Source organism: Anomalospiza imberbis, chromosome 9 (genome assembly GCF_031753505.1).
Source record: "Anomalospiza imberbis isolate Cuckoo-Finch-1a 21T00152 chromosome 9, ASM3175350v1, whole genome shotgun sequence".
NCBI lineage: Eukaryota > Metazoa > Chordata > Aves > Passeriformes > Viduidae > Anomalospiza > Anomalospiza imberbis.
The window spans coordinates 29,024,715-29,038,633 of NC_089689.1; the positions used below are offsets into that span (position 1 = coordinate 29,024,715).

At 42.8% G+C, this 13,919-nt stretch overlaps 1 protein-coding gene across 4 annotated transcripts in view; it reads left to right on the top strand.

The window, feature by feature from the left end:
* Positions 1-13,919, top strand: part of PATJ (PATJ crumbs cell polarity complex component) — a 137,899-nt gene that overhangs the window by 86,070 nt on the left and 37,910 nt on the right. For all 4 annotated transcript variants that reach the window (XM_068198917.1, XM_068198918.1, XM_068198920.1 and 1 more), the window contains 2 exons: positions 4,593-4,684; positions 12,642-12,714. In XM_068198917.1, the coding sequence (XP_068055018.1) occupies positions 4,593-4,684; positions 12,642-12,714 (165 nt within the window). The remainder of the gene's footprint in view (positions 1-4,592; positions 4,685-12,641; positions 12,715-13,919) is intronic.

A 13,919-nucleotide genomic window follows, 5' to 3' on the forward strand; every position in this document is an offset into this window, starting at 1 on the left:
GTGCTGTAGTTTGGATGGCTATGTGGCTGGAGAAAACAGCTTTTGGGGGGAAGAAGGTCCTTTCATCCTACTTTTATACATGTGGGAAAACTACTTGGGTCAGAATTTGGTCCCTGCACAGAGAAGGATTTTTTTAACAGGACACAAGTCGTGCTTTTCTGTTCTTTTTCCAAGCAAAGGAGCCATCTGTGGTGCTCCTGCCTCGCCCTCGTGCTGGTTTAGTGCAGGTGTCTGCCCTGCTTCGTGTCTTGTTAGGCTGGGCTCAGTGCTGGGGCTGATTGTGCCCAGCATGGCCCTCAGCAGGTTCACCTGGAGCTGTACCTGTGCCTCGAGTCCTGCTGCTCCCAGCTCTGCATGGGCCTGTCCTGTCGGGAGCTTCTGTTCACACTGAATAATCCACCCTGCTATTACCATTATTAGCATTATTATTATTATTCTTATTATTATTATCATCTCCCCAGGAGAGAGTCAACTGGGTTCTATTAATAAACCAGGCTGTTCAGAGCCCTCTTATGCTGAATTACCGGTGTTGGCATGTTCTGTCAGCTCCCCTTCTCTTGCTGAAGATGGGGCAGGGTTTGGAAAGAAACTGCTCGTTTGGATGTGGAGTTTTCCCTGCCCGTGGTTGGAATGAGCTGAGCTTTAAGGTCCTTTCCCACCTAACCCTTTCTGTGTTTTATTCTGTGAGGCCACAGCACCTCTTCAAAGAGTAAAAGCTCCTTTCTTTTGACTCAGAAGAGTCAAAAATCACTGTGGAAGTTTGCCTGTTGTCCATTCTGGACTGTTGCCTGGGAGACAATTATTACATTTTATTTCTTTATGCCATTTTTGTCACAGCTCAAAGCCAGAGAGCTTTTGTGCTAAATGCATTTTTATTGCTATTTTATTTTAAGGTGCTCAGATAAACAGAAGTTATGCTGTAATAATATAATAGATACAGCAGTATTTTGCCCAAGTAAATGAGCTCCCCAGCCAAACTCACAATGCCATTTCTGTTCTAAGAAATGCCAATTTAATTCTCAGTTTATTCTGTCTCAGAATCACAGAATGGTTTGGGTTGGGAGGGACCTTAAAGTTCATCTCCTTCCCTGGGCAGGGACACCTTCCATTATCCCAGGGTGCTCCAAGCCCTGTCCAACCTGGCTTGGGACACTTCCAGGGATGGAGCTTCTCTGGACAAACTGCTCCAGTGTCCTTCTGGTCCTTTCAGAAGGATGCAAATCCTTTTTTTGTCCTTTTTTCGGTGGTGATTTCCAAGCTGGCAGCAGGTAAGGCTGGCAGGGGGAGGTTGCTGGGCAGGAGGGCACAGGGATCTGTGGTTTCCCAATGTCCTTTCTCCACACTCCCCAGGTGGGGAGCCACAGGGATCAGCTGCCAGCTCAGAGCAGGATATTTTCTGTCCTCACAGATTTTATGCTCTGTTGATCACTTTAGATGATGAACATGTTTAAACATGTGCCCAGCAAGAATTTTGGTGAGGGAAATTCACATTCAAATTAGTTTTTCTCTCCAATTTTTTCCTCATACTTTAGTCACTTGGGAGCTTGGTGTATTTTATGGGGTTTCAGTATATAAAATTTGACTGATAAAAAAAAAAGGCTTTGAAACTTTCCCCATTGTTTCAGAGAGTCTGGTTGTATCTTGAAATGCTACAATTCCTGTGGTAAGAAGGAACCCTGTGCATTGTACAAAGAAATAATTATTACAGAAAGCTAAGCCAGTATTTTTGCTAGCTTTGGGGTATCATTTAACTTGATTTTCATAAAAATCAGATGATACTAATTTTATGGATTTCCATTACCGCCACATAGTAAAAACAGTGTGGGTTGGTAATTTTTTTTTTTTTTTAAATATCCATATCTAATGTTTCTCTTCTGCAAATTAAAGTTTGAGAAGCAAACAATCCTGGAGATTTTTTCCTCTGAACCCAAGAGCTCGGATTTCAGTGAGTTTGTACTTTCTGCTACTTCAGTGCATGAAACTGTAAACCAAAACTTCTGTAGGTGAAGGCAACAGTACTTTTGGGATCTGTGATTAAATCTGCCATAAAGCAATGTGGGATTACTCTGAAGGCTGAACTTGTGTGCTGACCTGACCTCATACCTGCAGCAAGTTTTTATCTTTCTTTGAGCTCTGCTGACTTTCCAAGGAGTTATGGAAAGAGACATTTCAAGAAGAGTTGATTTAGATCAGTTTATTTCTTTTGCTTAGTCCAGGCTTTGTTTTTCTTTTCTAATCTCTAATCCAAAAAGTAAAGCACAGATTTATAGGCTTTGACTCCCAGAGTACTATTTGGTTAATCTGACGTGTTACTTTATTTAATTTGAAAGATTTAAAGTGGTGTTTCTTATGAAATCATAGATGTTCTCTGTTTAGTTTTATTTAAGTAGGCTTTGGTGTTTTGCTCATCACTGTGGTATCTGCAGCTAACAGAGCATTAATTTACTTTGCAAAAGAAAGTGTACTTTAAAAAAAATAAAAGAAAAATTAATACTGGGTGTAATAATTCTGTGGACAGTCCAAAACCTTGTGGAGATATATTGCTTTGATTATGCTTTCATTTTGGAGTAATTAAATAATTATAACGTAGAGGCCCAGCTCACAGCTAATTAAATTTTGGACTATTTGATACATGTAGTGAATAGGATTAATTTAGCCAGAGTAAAGACTATAAATTTTAATCTAAGAAGTCTGCTGTTTAGGAAAATTGATGGTAATTTAAGTAAATCCAAACAATTTGTAAAGCATTCAGTATTCCCAGGGAACAATTTCTTCTCAAACTTAGAGAAATTAAGTCAACAAACTCACTGATAATTTCAAGTTGAGCTTGAAGGCAGAATGCAGCTGAGCATTCATTCATTTTTGCTGCTGGATTTTTAAATTGATGTTTGATTAATGAAGCATGACCCAGGATGTTGCTTCTCACCCTGCCTTTTCCACCAAGGCAGCTGCAGACAGAACCATATCAACTCTTTGGGAATGGTGATGTTATTTCCTTTTAGACCTTGCTTGGGTCCCTCTTTGTACAATAAAAGACTTGGTAGGTAAAAGTTTTGCACTTCAGTCCCAGTCAGTGACCAATTGTTAGGGGGTTTAATCTTGTCCTTGCATTGTCCTTATTTAACCGATGAACTTGCACCGTGTTTTGACCCACTGAAAATAAGATTTGTGAATATTCCTAAAGTGTCTGACTAGCCCATATCACACCAGGCTGGAAGACTTGGCCTGTTACTTCTTGTTTGAATGAGAAAAAAAAAAATAGTCTTCCAAGATCACAAATCCAGAATCCAATACAAACATCTGCAGTAACAAAAATTCCTTCTGTAGTCACCACTGAATTGTTCCTGGGCTCCGTTGTCGTTATTGTTTTAAGCAGCATTGGTATATCAAATGTGAATGTAAATATTATGTTGTAAATTTAGAGTGGGAGGAAAAAACTGCAGTATTGAAGCATAGGATTGTTTAGGTTGGAAAAGTCCTCTAGGACACAGAGGCCAACTGATCCCTCAGCACTGCCAAGGCCACCACTGCCCCATGTCCCCAGGTGCCACATCCACAGGGGTTTTAAACCCCTCCAGGGATGGGGACTCCACCACTGCCCTGGGCAGCTGTGCCAGGGCTGGACAACCCTTTCCATGAAGAAATTTTCCCAAATATCAATCGAAGTCTCCTCTGGTGTAACTTGAGGCAGTTCCCTCTCCTCCTGTCCCTGTTCCCTGGAGCAGAGCCTGACCCCCTGAGCTGTTCCCTCCTGTCAGGAGCTGTGCAGAGCCACAAGGCCCCCCTGAGCCTCCTCTTCTCCAGGCTGATGCTCTTTCCAGCTCCCTCAACTGCTCCTGGTGCTCCAGACCCTTCCCCAGCTCCATTCCCTGCCCTGGACGAGCTCCAGCCCCTCAGTGTCCTTCTTTTTTGGATTGGGGACTCCAAAACTGACCCCAGGGCTGGAGGTGCCTCAGCAGTGCCAGCACAGGGGTTGGTCACACCAGTGCTGACCAGTGCAGGTGCCCTGGCCTTGCTGCCCACCTGGCTCATGTCGTGGCCAGGCTGTTTGCCCCTGGCAGCTGCAGCATTTCCCTGTGTCCAGAGCAGTGCTCGGTGTCTGCTGCTGTGCTCAGGTGTGGATCCATCGCAGCACAAGTGATGCAGCATCACGTCCTCAAATTGTCCTTCATCTCCCCGACTCCCACTCCTGCTTCCTTCAGCAGAGCTGAGGAGGCAGCACAGTCTTAGCAGCCAGTTTTCCTGGCTGGCCAGAGCCTACAGGAGTCTAAACATCTGAACATCTGTGCTGTTGTCACATCTGTATGATTCTCCTCTGATCAAGTCGCTTTCCAAAAATTTGGGAACAATCCTTAAAACCCATTCAAGAGATCTGTGGGGGAAAAATATATATATATTTCTCTCATTTGTGGTTTACTAATAACAGTAAATTAGCTCTGCACTGGTTCCTGTTTTATGTAGATCAAGATTTGGAGACCGCATTTTCTTTGAGTCTTATCTATTTATCCCACAGTAAACTTGGAAGTCTTGGTGGTATAAATTAGAACAAGGTGTACTTCTCCACTTACATGAAAATCGTTTTCTTTTAACAGATAAACAATCAGATATTGTATGGAAGAAGCCACCAGAATGCTTCTGCAATCATTAAAACTGCCCCATCAAAGGTCAAGCTGGTTTTCATACGGTAAGAACCATTCTCAGCAAAACATTTGCTGCACTTTAGCCTGTTCCATGACATATTTACATATTTAGCCTGCTTTGCACATGCTGAACTTTCTCAGTTCTCTTTGAAGCTGAATAAGCCTTTTCCCTGACTGTTCTTCTTGGAACAGTTGAAGAGTTCTCCATAATAATGGGGGAAAAAATGTAATGGAAATGAATGCTTATTTTAGGGGTGTCTGCTGAAGACTTGAGCTGTTCCTCTTGGGCTTGGGAGCTGCTTCTCCCACAGCTTCCCAAAGTGCTTTGGGATGGTTCTGCACAGCGTTGGAGAGGGCAGCTTGTTCATCCAGCCAGGAGGGAGTGGAGATGGTGCAGAGGCTTGGGATTGCTGGGAGAGGAGCAGGGATGAAGCACAAGGAGCACAGGCTGGGTGGAAGTCTGAAGGATACCTTTGTGTGGGCATCAAAAGAGGATTTTGAAAGTGAGCAAGGGCTTGTTTGTACAGAGGGGAAGCCTGCCTTTGCCAAGGAGCAATGGGATGGATTGTGTGGGAGGGAATATGCTAAAACATCCTTTCATCTGCATAAAAATTACATGTGGGCATTTTTCTTTCGCTCCAAGCATGAAAATTTTTCCTCTTTGTACATGAATTAAAGACACCTGCATGCATTCCCTCAGTAGTTCAGGAAGTGTTGCTCTTCTGACCCTGGGCAGGAGGTCTGGGAAAAATCTGCCTCTTTCCCAGGACTCATACATGCTTTAACAGGCTGGAATTCCATAGATGTGTATTTATGAATAAATTCCAGCTGTGACTTTTGGTGGGGGCACTTACCCCCATGCCATTTTATAAGGTGCTCTTCCCACCCACACATACATCATACTTGATACTGTTTTATATTCCTGGCTCATCCACAGCCTCCCTGTGAACAATGTAATAATCTGTGGGTGAATGCATATAAATGTGTACATTCACTGCCACGGCTCTGCCTGGTGCAGCGTGCCCAGAAATGATGGAAGAGCAGCATTAGCACCGTGAGGAATGAGTTGCTATCCTTGGCAGCTCAGAGGACCTGGAGGAGATTAATGCTCTTGCCTGCAGCTCCCGTGTTACTTTTCCCCAGCCACTGAAAATTCAACGTCACGTCCCACAGCTCACTCACCATTATTTAATTGCCTGTGGAAAATGTGTCTGGTTGGAAACTCCAGAGGCAAAACCACGACTTGTGGGAGCCCAAGCCAAGAGCGGGGGCTCCTTGCAGCCTGCCCTGGTGCTCCAAGCAGAACTCCAGGGAATGGGCCCTGTCAGAGCCACTTCCATGGACTGCAGATCCTTGTTGTGTCCCTTGGATCCTTGGTGTGTCCTTTGGATCCTTGGTGTGTCTTTTGGCCTTTGAGACACAAAGGCCATGGAGGATCTTAGCTGAAATTCTCCTGTTCAGATTTGTGAGTTTCAGGGCGAAAATTTATCTCAAATATTCAAGAGACACTAGAAAGAGATACTGGAAATGCTATTGGGTGATTCTTGTTTCCAGCTCAGAGATTTTTTAAAAAAAACCCCAATTTCTCCTTTTAAATGCTGCTGCTGAGGTTGTAAACTTCCATCTTCCCAAGAGCACAGCGTCTTGTCACTGCTCTTGGCCTTACACTGACAACTGATGGGTTTGTTTGACAACTGATGGGTTTGTTTGCTCAGCCCAGGCAGGCTCTGGAACAGCAATAAAAGGGAATTCTCCCACTGAGAGGATGTCCTTAGTAACTGGAGCACTGCCCCAAACATGGGGAGAAAACCAATGTCCCTTGTTTTCTGATGTGTGGTTGAGTTCTAGCAATGACAAATTAGACTGTCTCTCTTAAATGTGGATTTTAAGGACAAACAAGAATTATTTGCTCTTCTCATGCAGACTATGAGCCCAGTCTGTCTTGATGCTTCCCATTCCTCCACCTCAGACCACAAACCCAGTGGATGCTGCTGAGTGAAAACATGAGCTGTGGCCTTTTTGTGCCTCTGGATTTGTTTTGGCTATGTTACACCACAGCTCACCATAGCAAAATGACACGGACTGCAGGAGTTGTGAGAGAAATTAATTTGGTCTCCATGCTCATAAAAATATGAATATTTCCATTTCACCAGTGAAAAACCTGAGTAGATTATAATTTTGTAGAAACACATCAATCCACAGCCTAAAAAGGTCCTGACTGAGCTGATTCAGGGCATAAAAGCCAAACTGGTGGAATTTTTGGGCTATTCCAAGTGCCCTCTCTGATACCCTGAGGCCTTTTTTCCCTGAGATGCAGGATGCTGAATGATAAGCATGCCACTTTCCACTTGGAAGCAGGAAACAGCATCCAGGTTTTCCTATTCCTGGTGTTTTGGTTCATGTGCAGGGCAGGGGGATGTTTCCATAAACTCCTTAATCAGTTGTGAAAGAAGCCCAGAAATTCCTGGGCACAGAAAAGCCTTTCTGTGAGAGCTGTAATAACTATCATTAAATAACTTCAGGAAATCACAGAATGGTTTGGGTTGGAAGGGACTTTAAAGATTATCCAGCTCCTGCCCCAAATTTATTTCTTTTTCTAGACAAAGATAAAGGATAAAAGGTATCCTCAGCCTTTTTGACTTTTTGCTAAAATCCTGACTTACCACCTGTGCTGTAAAAGTCTGTTCACACTTTTTTACACCTAGTTAGTGTTACAATTGCATTCCCACCCTTTCCTGGAATTTTTGCTGATGAGACACAGCTCAGTAGCTGTTGTGAGAATCACAGACACCCCCTTATGTTTGAAGGCTTCTCACTCTGCTTTATGAGCATCTTTTCCTCAATTAAGTTGATGATGATTATTTAAAACAGTTGATTTTGGCCAGATTCCAAAATAGAAGTCTTAACACAGCTCTGATTCCCAGTGGTCTCATTAATTGCTTGAGCTTCTAAGAGCATCTAAAAGATTTGCAGTTAGAGTGTCACTTCCCTTTTTTTAGGGGCAATAAGGGATGTAATGCCTTAGTTGCCTTTTGAAATTCTTGCTGTGATTCTCCAGCAGGAATCAGCCAGGTAATAATATGAGAGAGGGACTTGCTTCTTTTAGGAGTGTCTATGCCCCAGTTCCCAAAATAGGATGTGTTTCTACCCGTTGTGGGTTTTGGTCATGTGTTGTAAGTCCATCCCTGTAACATGCATAATGAAACAATATAATCAGATTTTACATCTGGAGTAGGAAAGCCAGTTTACATCAGAATGCTCTTTTACAGTGAGAATTTTATCATTCGGCAAATTCAGTGTTTTTTTCCCTGCTCAATTAACTGCCTTTAATCTGGTTTGGTGCTTCAGTGTTGGTATAATAAGCAGATCAAATATAGCTGAATGCTTGAATCAAAGGGAATTCCACTGATTTCAAACCGTCCTCCCATTGTGTTCCGTGAGTCACTCTTTGGTCTACCTTTATCCCTTAAAAGAAAACTGCCTTGTGCTGTGATGAGCCATGAGAAATGCTTTAATAGTGAGGGATTCTTCTGATTTAAATACCATCTGTCATCTGTCCTGAGCCCTCCCACACTGCAGCCACTGCTCTGATATTGTTGCTTCCTGCTGGTGGGATTGTGAAGCCCACAAATCTGTCACCCAACCCCTCCTTCCAGTTCCAGGTGTAATCTGTTATTTATGGTGATGTGCAGAGGAGAGAGATCCTTCTGCTCCAAGGACTGGGGAGTGTCTGGGTTGTTCAACACTCCCCACTGCTGTGACTTTGACTCTTCTTTTAGAGCCTCTAGAAGTGACATCTTATGTTTAGTGCCACTCTCAAACACTGCCATGCTTTAGAAATTATTAGAAATTATGTATATAATAATTAGAAAATTATTAGAAATTATTTATATAATAATTAGGAAATTATTAGAAATTATTTCTATAATAATTGGAAAATATTAGAAATTATTCCCATAATAATTAGAAAATTATTCTAAATTATTTTTATAATAATTAGAAATAATTAGAATTAGAAATTATTTTTGCGTTTGTTCAAACCTACATAACTGGCCATACTTTAAGGGTATAAACTCCTGCTTTTACTTGCTTTGATTGCTGAGGTTCTTTCATGTGGGAAAGCTTTAAAACTAAGCCCTTGCCAGGCCCTGTGTGTGTGCAAGTTTGAACTTTTCCTGTTTTCTCCAGAGCTGTTTCCTCCTCTCTGTCATACACGTGTGGGAACAGGCTCAGGAATGGTGCAGGAAGTTCAGTAATTTGGGCTCCTTCAAAACCTTTGATGACCTAAGCTGCAGTTTATATGAACATCAGTTGTGCATTCAAAATACCTGTGTGCCTGTGGCTCCCAAGTAATTGGGGATGGATGGAAAGGAAGTGCAGAACAAGACTGTTCTTGCTGTTGTGGGAGAGATTTTTCAAGAAGATGCACAAAGGTCCTGCCTTGGAGGAGAAACCCAGTGTGTCTGCTCAGTGTGCAGCTTTCCTGCAGCTCCTCTTTTCCAAAGGAGCTTCCAGAGGGAAGACAAAGATGAGAAAGTACAAGATCCTGATTTTTTTTTTTTTTTTTAACTTAATAAGCAGGATGTGGACAATATAAGCTTTTGATAACCTACAAGATTTTATGTCCTGATGTCACCTTACAGAGGAAACATTTATTCCCTTGTTCTACATTTATTTACTCTATTATTGCATTTATTTACACTATTATTTACATATACATTTATAAGCTTTCAGTAATCTACAAGACTTTATCTCCTGGTGTCACCTTACAAGCATTTATTCCCTTGTTCCACAGCTCTGTTCTATGTAAGATATTTTGTGTCACTTCACACAGGCTGTTGGATTTTCCTTCTGCTTCTTGATGTATTCCCACAAAAAGCATCCACGGCCCCTTGCAAAGCTGTTGCCAAGTGCTCTCTCAGTGTTGATGGCTGCAGATATTTTGGCAGGAGGTTCTTCTCCCTTGGTTTAGACATCCAGAGGATGTCTGGAGGTGTGTGATGAGTCAGAAGTTGTCAGGAGCCCTGAGAGAGCAATTCAGCGTGTCCTGTGATGAATTAAATCACTGAGGTGCTGGGGTTGCCCCTCCAAGTGGGTCTGGGTTGGGATTTCCCTTTGGGATTTTTGGCCTTACAGCACCCAACTGCAGCTTCCCTTCAGGCTTCCTTCCTGCAGCATGGAATGTGCGCTCCCTTTGGATTTATCTTTGCATGTGCCTCTCTTTGGGCTTCTTTTGTACCAAGTTTTTGTGGTATTTAAGTCAGTGATAAATGTATTTGCCTTTGCTTAAGCTGCAAAGGTGCAGATGGAGCAGAACATCAGGAGTTTTATTTTTTTGGTCTACAAGACAGGATGGGGAATGTCCAGGGGTCCTGTTTAGACTAGAAAGAAGTAAAATGTAGTAAGGAATGAAGACTTTATCTTCTGAGTGTGACAGTTTAGACACCTTAACCCCAAGCAAGAATGAGCACCAGCAACTGAGAACAGCTTTTTTGGATGTGGTTCTGGAGCAACTATTGGCAAAAATGTGGAATGCTGTCACTGTAATTTGAATATGATGTTCAGACTTCTAAGATGTCTGCCCCTGCATCAAAAGAAAATGATTGCTCCTTTTAGTCATAAATAAATTCACATTTTAGTTGAGGACACTTGTGGAAGTGGAGAGCAGAAACAGCAATTTATTATTAGATCTGTCACTTTAAAATATATCCCCACTTTGATTCTGCTTTGAAGCATTCTCCTTTGAAGCAGCATTAAAGTATTTAAATATGTACGAGTCCTAGCAGGGGGAGATTACAAGTTGTGACACTGTGTAACCTTGGGGTTTTTTATTTTTTTTCATTTTTTTTCCCAGGGGAATTACCATAAGTGTTTTTTTTATTGCTTGGAATAGAAATGGCCATCCACTTAAAGCTGCATAAAGATATTTTTTCCCCACTGGTGGAAAAAAAAATTTAATGGTGTTTGTGTATGAAGTGAAAACTAGTTTGGATAATTAATTACACCCCAGTTTCTCATGAAGCTTCTGTCTAGCAATTTTTAGGGTATTTCTTACAAAAGCTTTTATATATATATATATATATTCCTCTTTATTTCCATGTTTGCTCCCAATTGCACAGCATGCAGCCTACATTGTGAGCTGCAGAATGAGGTTGGTTTTCATGCTGATTGTACTTCACATAAACTGTCGTCAGGAAAACCTCTGCAGTCAAGGCAAAATCACAAAATCACCGGGTGATTTATTCCTGTAGGTTAGAAAAGCACCAACCATAACGAGATCGATGTCTCACGAAGATAAGAGCAGGGAAAACATCCTTGCCCAATATGCCCTGTGGGGTAAAATGCACTTGGAAACTGTGAAGTGCTGATGAAATCCATGGGCTTGGTTGTGTGTCTGTCCTAGCCCTGTGTCTGCACCAGGATGCGGCTCCCAGGCTGGGTTCTCACTCTTGCAGGGCTCTGAGCAGGGCCAGGAGGAGAGGCTGGGAGCCAGGACAGCTCTGAGCAGCACCCAGCCAGCTCCTTTGAATTGTGTGGCTGTGTGCTCGGAGATAAGTAAATGAATTCACCAACCTTTGCCTGCAGGATTTATCATCTCAGATGCCTGTGGCTCCCATTTGCTGCTGTGCTGAGAGCTGTTGATTCACAGAGTTATTTCTCAGTGATCAGAACATGCTAGCTCCGTGTCTTTCAGCCCTTCAGGGGGAAAACGAGACTTTTTTCTTTCAGGCACTTCCATAAAATGTGTTTAAAACACATTGTCGTCTAATAGCTTATTCCAGAAATTAAAAAGGAAAAGATTCTGCTTGTGTCACAGTAACATGGAGTGTGGTAGAGAGGACCAGAAATCAAACCTGGAGGAGCCATGAGGAGTCACTTCCCTTCATCTAAGAACTGTACCTGTGAAGCAGCAGCATCACAGACTCCTCCTGCAAAAAGGCTGGAGAAGGGACTTTGTGAAAAGGCACGAAGTGATAGGACAGGAGGGAATGGCTGTAAGATGGCTGGGGTAGATTTAGACTGGATTTTGGGAAGAAATTCCTCCCTGGGAGGGTGGGCAGGCCCTGGCACAGGGTGCCCAGAGCAGCTGTGGCTGCCCCTGCATCCCTGGAAGTGCCCAAGGCCAGGCTGGAGCAGCCTGGGACAGTGGAAGGTGTCCCTGCCATGGCAGGGGTGGCACTGGATGGGTTTTAAAGTCCCTTCCCACCCAAATAATTCTGTGATTCTGCGATGATTTGCCTTAAATGATATCACTGAAGTCATCTGTTACCTGGTTTCGTTTTACAGAGGCCAAAAAAACACAGAGCTAATTCCAGAAAACAAATCAGTTTAAATGGCAGTCGAGGAAAAACATCAGCAAGGCAGAATGCTGTTAAAATAAAAAACACAAAGATGTCAACTTCAGAGGCAGTTTAAAGAGAGAGAAAAAGATACCATACATCATAAGCATTTTGGGAAAATAATTCACTTTATATGTAGGGAGAATCAGTGTTCATCTCCTCTTCTCCCTGCATTTTATAAAATCTCTTCCAGGTTTTTACATTGAATCTTTTAGAAAAGACCACAGCAAAAATGAACAAATAAAGAAAAAGCAATCTGTTACATCAAAACAGGTATTTCAGTAACGTGAATGTGAAACTATAAACGAGCAGTTTACAGGTGTAGAGACCATTAAAAGAGCCTAACTAAGTGTGAGCACATCTATGGATGCGTAGGGACCATCAACTCCAACTGCATCCTCTGATAATCCACACAAAATTAGATTTCCAAAGGCCATGATGTCATTGTGTCCCAGATGAGCCTCCTCTGCTCCCATGGAGAGATGGGATCTGTTGGGGACCAAGGAACCAGAGCAAAAATAAAGTGATTTTCTGGGCTCTAACTCTGGTAAGGAACAGTTGTCATGCTGTTGAGGGTGTTTTTTTAATGGGCAGAACCAACTGCAGGGAAAGGTTTGCCCACCCTGGTTTGGTGGGTAATGTGTTTTGTTTTGTTGTGCAGAAGTGAAGATGCAGTCAACCAGATGGCTGTCACTCCCTTCCCACTGCCTTCAGGCTCCCACTCTGCCATTGAGGTAAGGTTTGTGGGCTGTTGTTTTTAATTACATGCTAAATTGGATAGATTAATCATAATTAGCAGCTCGTGATAAGTTTGAGCACCTTGTCTAATTAAACCTGGGGTCATAAAATTGCATTGGGTAGAGGCTTGGCCTAATAGGCTTATTTTGCCCTGTCTCTTTTTTATTGATCTGGTTGTTCCTGGCAGACCTGCCTGGCATCAACAGCAGCTATTAAACAGGGTGCTCGCTGCACAGGAGGAAGAGAAGGCTCCAAACCAAAACCTTGCCACCTCCTCCACATAAAAACCCTTGCCCTGCTCCTCTTCCAGCTGCTCCGAGGAGTTGTGCTGAGGCAGTTCTGCCTGGAGTAATCTTCCAATGCAAAAACAATCTCAGCGTGGTAATGTTGCCGGTGTTTTTTGTGATTTTTGTTGCTGCCTCAGCCCCAGTGCAGACTGATTGCTCCCCTGTGCACCAGGAATCCCTGCAGTCGCCACACTCGTTATCATTCTGACATCTCAATACGGTGTAACTAGATTTTCTAGATAAACTACACGGTTAGCCTCGCGGTTGCTTTTTTAATTCTATTTCTATCTGAGCTAATAAAGCAAAAGATGTTTTGTAATTCAATTGGGGTTTGGTCTTGCCTCAATAAATCCATGTGCACTGAACTCCTGGTATTTCCATGAGCGTGGCTGGGATCCCTCAGCACGGGGCCACGGGAGGTAAGGCTGGATGCATCTCCTGTTTGCACTCTTGCTGTTGTTCTCCACATTCTGTTACCTCTGGTGGCTGCTCCTTGCAGGCCTGGTGCTGCACAGAGCAAGATCTGCTCATGTTTTGTTTGGATCTCAGTCATTTGTGGACAGTGCTTTGGCTTTTCCTTCTCTCCTCCACACCAGCAGCGCGTCCCAGGTGCAGCTGGTGCTTTATAAATTACTCAACAATTCACAGAGTTCATTTTATCTTTAATACCTGCATTTGTTCCCAGCTTTGTTTAATATTTGTGCCTTCAGGAGGAAGCACAAAGCTTTGTTTAGGCACAGTCTGTCCTGTGGTCAACTGGCTGTAATTAGACTCTACCCAAGTGTGTCTTTGTTTGCCTTTAGAGGTAGATGCTTTTGGGTTGAGTTTCATGCATTAATGGCAAGTTCTGACTATTTACATTATGTTTGTTTTATAAGTAAATACAGGTTTTTATTTCTAGCTGGTATCTTTTT